The following is a 9,200-nucleotide window of genomic DNA, read 5'->3' on the forward strand; positions in this document are numbered from 1 at the left end:
AAAGGTGCTAAGCCTCAAGGATGCAGAACATTGTGCTAGAAGAATCTCTGAGTTCTTCCAAAAGTACAGCCACCACACCATCCCTGGATTGCCATGTTCCTGAACTTCCTGTGACAGATAAGAACAGTTCTACTGTATTTAAGCTGCTATTATTCTAGGTCTCTGTTGTCTAAGCTTATAAATACCAGCTGAATCATCTACCTCATTTGCCAGAAGAGCTCCCAAATGACAAGTCTTTACAAAGGCATAACTCCATTGAGGATATTTAAAAGCCATGTACATAACGTATTTACCAAAGATTTTCAAAAACAACCTCAGGATGAAGGTTCCACCTTTCTTAGAAGTACATGTTATGCTCTACTTGTTGAAACAATCAGTCCCATTATTTTAGCCATATAACATGGTTTTCCTTTTAAGTATTTTAGGTAACATATACTAAAAACTGTTCAAGTCCAGGTACCCAAATAAAGGATAAAAGAAAATGCTAGCAGCCTCCCAGTGCAGACAATCAGAGCATACATTCAACAGGGCAGTAGAATGCTGCCTAAGTAATATGTCACCATGGCAACGGGCAGGTTGCTAGGAAAGAGGATAATCCCAGGAGAGGTAGCATCTACCTCAGGTTAAGACATTTCTCAAAAGAATTTGTGCACTTAGATCACCTAAGAGCAGGAGATAATATAAGACACTCAACACTGCTGACTCAATCAAACAGCCAATATCACAACTACCTCCTATGGCAAACAGCACTTGTCTATTCTTTTGGGACTCTGCTTTTGGGAAAAACATTCTGCATAGCAGAATAAAAAACCACTGCCCACTTAATCACTCTGAATAGCATATACTCAGAGGTAGCATGCCTTGATCTGGAGGTATTAAAATCTAAATATTCCTCTTATCACAAAAGAAATCCACGGCAATAAAGCTCTCAAGCTATCAGAGGCTGATTTTCTATCACCTCTGACCCCAAAAAGCTATTCTTTCTGTTGTTTAAAACAAAGGTTCTTTCTTCCCTGCTTCTCCTTTCCCAGTACTGTCTTGCTTTTCTTTTTTCCTCCCAAGCCAGATCATTCCAGAACAAGAAATTGATCTACATGGAGAAGGCAATAGAGGCCTCAGGCAAATTACCTTTTGCAATGATACCCAACACACTGAGGGACAAGGATACAATTTTAGATTGTACAAGAATGATGCATAATTTGGGGAAGAGAAATCCCCATCTAGTTCATTCAAGAGCACTCCAGTCCAATGTAAAGTCCTGCTGGCAAAGCTTTTCTCCCAAGTATCAGCCTATCAGAGATGAATTTAAATCACCCTAGTTAAGATTATGCCACAACTGGACCATGAAGAAGTGAGCCCCTGGCAGGAGTGCCAAGAGTCTGGTCAGGTAAACAAGTACAGGCAGGGGTCAAACGCACCTCTGCATGGTTCCAGACCCAGCCCAGGTGTTGCATGGAGTTGGTTCAGTCAGCCAGAAGCCAGCATGGGCTCTAGCCAATCCTGCTAACCCAGCTTAGTGGTCTCCGCCTTGTAGAAGACAGTAATATGCTAAAAAGATTTCATGCAAACCCCTCTAATAAGGAAATTCAATTTTATGGACTTGTCTCAGATTATTAACTACAAAATTCTGGCTGTCACTTTTGACTTATTTTAATATTTAATGGGAATACTCTGTTTGAAATGCCAAAATCTACAATTCAGACCACAGCAAAGGTTAGGACAGGATATTAAAATGCCCCGAGAATTCGGATTTAATTGCTGTTTGGGGACTGTTGTGAGGATTAAGTCCATGTTACGCAAAAAAGCACCTAGAACAGTGCTGGTTATATAATAAACCCTCAGTAAGTGGTGCCTGTATGATGCCTGTACTTCCTACAAATCAGCTATATTACACACGGGTCCTCAAAGTGTGGTCCAAAGAAGCCTGAGGGTCCCAGAGAGTCTGTGAGGTCAAAACTGCCATAACAACAGTACTGAGATGCTTGATGCCTTTTTCACTCATTCACTCACAGAGGCCTAAGACATGTGACACTGCAACAGGCTGAATGCAGAAGCAGCTGAGAATCTAGCCAGTGTTGAAAAGCTTGCAGAAAATGTAAAATAAGCCATTCTCACTAAATATATTTGTGTTTAAGACAAGTTATTTTCCTTAAAATCATAATGTTAATGCTAATGTGCTTATCATTATTTCTAAAGGATTATTTTTTTAATTTTGTCAGCTTAATTTGTAAAGTAGTAATTATATTGATAGATACAACCCACATAAACAAAAGCTCTTTGGGGTCCCTCAATAACTTATGAGTACATAGAAAAGTTTGAGAACCACTATGTCCAACATTTATGAAAAATCAATTTCTGGAACCAAAAGGAGGGCAAATACCTTCTTCAAGCAACAGCTGGTCCTCTTTCCAGATTTACCTCGAATCAGAGCCACCAGATTACCTAAGTTACACATCTAAGTAATGTTAGGCTCCTGTGTACCTACCACCTACATAAAATCCTCTTCAACAGGCTTGGAGGGGGCCCCTCTAACCGAACACAAACTGTTATAAAGGTCAACATTTCACTTGAGCCCAAAGTCACTCTTGATTTGTCAATTCCTAAACACAGAAGTTTTCTTAAAATTAATATCTGCAAGTAAAATGCCTTATTCAGCCAGGTGAAAGATGTGGCAGTACTAATAGTGAAGCTTCAGGGAAGCCAACCTCCCAGACTTCCCGAGTTGAAGTCTACTTCACCATCCCCCCAACCACCACTCAGTAATGCTGGGCACCTGTTATGTTCAAGCACTGTGTACCTGCTGCAGATACAGAGCGACCAAAACAAATACCTACACCATGGCACGTGCTAGTGGGGTGTGCCACAAAGGCAAAGGATGGTAAATCAAAGAAGAATGGAACTAGGGCAGTACTGCACGGTCATTTCAGACAGAGCAGTAGCTGAGCAGAGACCCGAACAGAGGAAGTAAACCCCATGGACTACCTCAGGGGGAAGATGCTCCAGACAGGGGGAACAGCTAATGCATAGGTTCTGAGTGCCAATAAGGTGCTAGGCAGCTGGACAGCAGTCCTAAGCTGAAGGGAGGGGGAAGAGCTCTGCGAGGCAGCCAAGGGCCAGATGACATGTGAGCCTGCAGGACAAACTTCAGGTTTTATCCTAGTGAGACAGGAAGCCACATGACCTTGGTATCAATGCTTGTATATGCAGGAGAGCATCCCATCACAGCTGCTAAAATACTTTCTTTTACTGTAATAAATGACATCACTAAGACTGGCCTGAAGACCTTTCTATAGAACTCCATCGAACTTACTTACGAAGATTCCCTTTATGTAAATAATTTCTTTTCAAAAGCAGTTATCTACCCCAAAATGGCCAGAATTTATCTTTAAAATTTAGAAGTGTGATCAGAACTCATCTCACTTTTTCTGAAACACAGATGTCCATCAATAGGGTTAAAATGACACATCCATAAAACAAAATACTCTGCAGCTTAAACAGCTGAGAGGTAGGAGGAGATTAAGAATATATCACCAAGAGAAATGTGGTCCTCTGGGTTGGATCCCAGAACAGAAACGTGAGATTAGTGGAGAAAATTGGTAAAATCACACAAAAATTGCAGTGGACAGTTCTGCCCCAATGATAATTTCTTACTTTTGACAAATGTATAATGGTTATATATTAACAACAGGGGAAGCTGGGTATACAGGAACTCACTGTAATATCTTTGTACCTTTTCTGTATATCTAACATTATTCCAAAATTTAATGAGTCTTTTTTTAAGGTAGTAGTTTAGGCCTACCCATATCAGCATGAAATGACCTCTAAGGTATAAATAAAAGGGGAAATGCAAACAGAAACCTCCTCACCCTTTTATCAACTGGCAAAACAAAGTTTGGTAACATCAAACATTAACAATACTAGTAAAAATTGCATATGCAATAGGTACATTTTAGAGAGGAATCTGATAATTTCTAGACAAGGTAAAAATAAGTATACTCCACAGCTCAGCAATTCTGTTCCTAGGTATATCCCCTAGAGAAATGTCTGTTCATATACACAAGGACATTTATGGAAGCAGTTTGTAAGAGAAAAACAAAGCATTGGAAATAATCTAAATGTCTAGCAAAAGAATGGAGAATATGTATGATACGAATGGAATGCTATACTGCAGTGAGTATGAATGAAACAGATCTACATGGATCAACGTGGATGGACTGCACTAGCAAAAAAATAATAATAAAATTTATAAACAATACCATATATACTGCTTTTGGTTACATTTATATATATGAAAGTATAAATACCTGCAGGAGAATGATAAACACCATGTCCAGAAAGGTGGTTATCTACAGAGGGAGGAGCATTTTCCTAACCTGGGTGCTGTATATATGAGTGTTCATTGTAATTACTCTTGCACTATACTTTTCTGGATGTCTAGAATGCTCCACAATTTAAGAGCAAGGAGCAAAAAAGTCAGTCTTTATATGCCGCCATGTGTGTTAGAAAGAAAAAGGAAGGGGGATGTCACACAACTACTCGCGTGTAGCTCTGGAAGGCGTCTAAAGGAGCCGGTACGAGGCTGTCCTGGGAAACGCCTGGGGGACAGCAGTGGGAGGGAAACATACTTGTTATTCTACCCATTATTACACTGATTGAACTTGTTTACTGTGCGCAGCTATTCTCTTCTCTCAACAGTTCACTGCTATTTTTGGATGCAGAAGCCAGATGAGGGAACCTGAACAGACTCACCCAAGGTCCCACACAGACAGTGACAACACGCCTGGAATCGGAGTATCTGGCTATCAAGAACCAGCCCTGATCTGCTGGTCTGCTCGGATAGTGACTAATCTAGTATAAAGCAAGTTTGGCTGCCTAAAGTACAGACTTCCACCCTGAAAACAGTGGTCTCCTTTGGCAAGTGAGACAGAATAATGAATGGGGAGGCACTGCGGCTTCTGGATGCTCTTAAGGCTCTAATCCTTGACCTTGAGGGCTGCTTCTGGTGGGCACGGTCAGTTCCGTGGTAATTCATCAAGTTGTACACTTAAAATGTGCATGTTTTCTGAATATAAATTATAACCCAGTAAGTCAAAAGTTAAGTACACGTTAATGGAAAAATATGGAAAGAGCAAAGCACTGTCAGGAGTCCTGGATTGTCATCCTGGTTCTCCATGGTAAACGGCCTACGATTTGGGAATCATAGGCCTCACAGTTTCTTTCCTTACAAAGAGGTTAGATTAGATGCTCTCCAATTCTCTCCTGTACACTATCACTTCCCATTCTTCATCAGGTGGAGAAAAGAGAGGGATGGTTGGACAAGTACAAAAAACAAGTGTCTCTACCACCAGGACATCATTAAAACACAAAGCCTCTCCACATTCCATACTACAGTAGCACCACGTTGCAATGGCAAGTTCTAAGTGCCTCTCAGGGAGCAGAGGATGGCTGAGTCACTATGCACCTTCATTAACAAACTCAGTATCAAAATTACCAAGGAAGTCATGACCTTGGGATAATCCTAAAGGCCAGGCAGCAAGCTTAGAGCAAAGCCATTGTAACACACATTTACCCAAGCATTCAGGAAATAAGGTCTCTTGGTTACCTATATAGTCTGGTTAACTGTACTCCCACATATACCAGAGGATTATACTTTTCCAAAGCCCCTTGTGGGTGATTTGAGTGATTCAGAAACTTTAAGGGTCTTGTGAGGAATGACTCACTGCCAATAAGAACTGCAGCAAGGGTTACCCCACCGGCCCATCCCCATAAGACAGAGGGAAGGCCCTGGGCGGCTCCACTCACGCCCCCAACAACTCAAGCCCTCAGGAAGGTATTATTTGAAACGAAAAAAAAAAACAACTGTTCTCAGTCAGTATACAAAACTTAAGAGATTAGCACTAAGTTTGTGTTTTTTTCCCCATATATAGACCATGGAATAAAAAGCAGTTATCAACCCTGGCGAGAAATAAATTCTCTTCAGTGACTTTAAAACCAAAAACTTTTATAAGTAGTTTAAGAGCTTGGTGTAATATTAAGACACATTCTTGGGAGAGGCTGAAAGGTAACATGAGAAAAACTTCTTAAGTCTATTTCATCAGTAAGTATCTTATTTCTTGCATGATAGTTAGAATGGAAGCTAGCTCCTACATCACAGCTAACTAGAAACAGAAATTGAGGTTGGCCCTAAAGATCAGATTTATTTCCCTTCAGGAGGCTGTCCGTATATAAATTAAAATCTGGCTCCACGACTATTAAACAATAGAATTTTTATAAGTACTCAACCTCGCTCCTTTCTCTTTACCATGATGACTTAAACGAGGTTAAGATGTGAAGAATCAAGGGTATTAAAAAAAAAAAAAAAGGCACAGGGACATAGGAATGGCACAAGGGCCCCTTCTAATTCCAGGAAGACAATACAGCTGGTTCCCAAACGTTGCCTTCATAGCCTGCAATGATTTTTAACAACCATCAGTCCAATCTCACTAATATTTCAGCATAATACTCCTGTGCACAACGTTTCACATACTTACTATTTTCCCCAAAATGAAGGCACCTGCTAATACCCTCCCCTGGCTGCGCAAGACTTAAAACAACTGAAATGAGGGATCCTTTACAAAATCAACAGGGTCACAAAAGATGTAAAGTCACTTCAAGACGTAGGATCAAGAGTAAATATATGTGCAGTTAAACATCAAAAGAGACTGCCTACTTATGTGCTTCCTGCAACTTACATACTCTTTTTAACTGGGCCAACCGAGGCCGAGATCCAGTCTGACTCCCTGAATGGGGTTCCGGTCCCTATCAATCATGTGCACCTAGCACGGGCACAACACACCCGCAGCAATCGTTACCCCACCGGCCCATCCCCATTAAGACAGAGGGAAGGCCCTGGGCGGTTCCACCAGCGCCCGCAGCAACTCAAGCCCTCAGGAAGGTATTATTTCGCTCGCTACGCCCGCCTCGCCCACTTGCCCAGACCCTAGCCCGTGAGGGCCCGCCCAGGGGCTTCTCGGCACCGTCTCCCAGCTGCCCCCGAAGCCCCTCCGCCTCCCAGCAGGTACCGGCACTGCGCTAGCGCCTGCGCAGTGCAAGACCCTCGCCAACCGCAAGGGAGGGCGGAGGGGCCCGGCCGGGTACAGCCTGCTCCCCGAGGAGGGGACAGTGTTCTGCGAAAGGCCCCTTCCCCTGGCTGAAAAGTGGGGGAGTGGGTGCGAGGGCTTACCAGCGCCCATGAGGCTGGCTAGCACGAAGAGAGAGTACATGGCGCCGCCTGACTCCGCAGTCTGCAATGCAGAGGGTCAGCTGATCCCCCGCAGATATAAACCTGCCCCGCTCCCCAAGCTGCCCGCTGCGCAGGCGCAAGCCCCGCCCAGCCGGGCCTGCCCGGCTCTCCTTGCAGCCTGACTCAGCAGCGCCTGCCCGGCTGCCCGAAGGGAAGGCGGGGTAAGGGGAGGGGCGAGGAGGTGGATCCAGGGTGTGTTGAGGGGGCGCGGGCAGGCACGTGTAAGGAAAGAAAGGGAGAGGTCATCGAAAACAAAACTGGTGATTGAGCTGTTGCCAGGCAGCTCTGCGCCTGGGGAGGTCTTTCCCTGTGTCCTAGGTAAAATCTCAGCTCAGATGGGGGAGGGTTCTTGACTGATCTGAAAGAATTCATAAACAGGTCCAGGAAGTAAGTGTAGGTAGGAGAGGAATTCATTAAGAAGAGAGTGGTGGTGAATGGCAGCAGCCATGGAGGCAGTTGAGAGCCAAAAAAGCAGGGAAGAAAGGAAAGTTCATTGAACTCCTGCTCAGCTTACCAGCACCAAATCCCTTGCCAACTCCTGAAGCCAGGGTCACCTGGAATCCAGTGTCCACTTGATCTGCACAGCGTGGGAACTAAGCCCCTACCACCGCGGGATTTGGGAGAGCCACAGGGCACTGGATGGAGTGAGATTATGTTCTGAGAACTTTCCCCAAAGCAAAGAAATCTTTTCAGGCAGTCTGCTAAAGAACATGATCCTATAGCTGCAGTTCCCTCTGGGTCACCCAGGTGACAGGAACTGGCAAACCCAAAGCAGAGATCTCATCTGAAGTAGAACAGAGAGAGTGAAGACTTGTTCTTAAGTCTAGAAAATGGAACGAAATAGCGAAGTAACAAAGATACTTACCCACTGGGAAAAGGGGGCTCTTACATATCTCCTGAGAGGCTTGGAAGAGTGTGGAGACAAAAATACAGTAATTTGAGCAGCAAGAAGGCTTTATTCAAGGCAAAGTACACACTCAAAGAAAGGGGAGTGCGGGCAGCCTCAGAGAGGACACACACTCAAAGGCTGAGAATTAAAGGTTTAGGAGTCGCGTCTTTTCCGGATTTCAAGCATGGGGTAAAGGGCCAAGGGAGCATAGGCTTGACATGTGGTCTCATGTCTATCTCCAGTGAGAGACATTATGTCACCATCCACATTCACTCCTTGAGATGCTCTGTAAGACAAACTTAACACAAGGAATTTATTGATGCTTTTCTCCAAGATAGTAGTTACCCTCAAGTAATGGGAACATATCATTTAGGACTGCCCGCCCTGCCTTAAGATAGGGTCAGTTGTTGGCTAATTACAGTAAAACATGTTAGGACTCTTTACCTCCTAACTCCCTGGTTTTTAAAATGGAATCTTAGCCTTAAGATGGAGTCCCTCCTGTTCTTACTCTACTACTTATATCTCAGCATTTTTCATCACAAGGAAGAAAAATTAATCATGATGCTTGTTCCACATCCCCGCTCTACCTCAAAATAAGTCAACACTAGGGATTATATATACATTTTATATATCTTTGAAGCCTAAGATTTTTTCTGTGTGATACCATTGCTTTTATTAGTGCCATTTTTCAGATGAGAATCCATACTCAAAAAGTTCAACAACTTTAAGTTCTCACAGTCAGAATTCAAACTTACCACCTGACCCACACTATCTCCTGAGTGATGTTTATAGTATTTACCTGGCAGGGCCCATGTGTAGCTTCATTCTGGGCCCTGATTTTCCCTCTTAACATTTCATATCCACAATCATGTCTCTCCATGACCCACAGACAGGTTTTTCAGTATTAAATATAATCCTTCTCAAAGCCCTACCATGGTATATCTGTGGAGCTGGAAAGAATGGAGGAAAGAGATTGAGGAGTAAAGAAGGGGAGATAGGAAGTGCCCCAACCATGGAGAAGGGAACAGA

General features: G+C 43.3%; 1 protein-coding gene across 2 annotated transcripts in view; it reads right to left on the reverse strand.

Annotated features, from left to right (window-relative positions):
* The window catches only part of PSAP (prosaposin), a 28,668-nt gene extending 21,301 nt beyond the window's left edge, over positions 1-7,367 (reverse strand). For both annotated transcript variants that reach the window (XM_057505956.1, XM_036928480.2), the window contains exon 1: positions 7,223-7,367. In XM_057505956.1, the coding sequence (XP_057361939.1) occupies positions 7,223-7,262 (40 nt within the window). In that variant the 5' untranslated portion in view covers positions 7,263-7,367. The remainder of the gene's footprint in view (positions 1-7,222) is intronic.
* Positions 7,368-9,200: the final 1,833 nt, after the last annotated feature.

This window comes from Manis pentadactyla, chromosome 8 (genome assembly GCF_030020395.1).
Source record: "Manis pentadactyla isolate mManPen7 chromosome 8, mManPen7.hap1, whole genome shotgun sequence".
Classification (NCBI taxonomy): Eukaryota; Metazoa; Chordata; class Mammalia; order Pholidota; family Manidae; genus Manis; species Manis pentadactyla.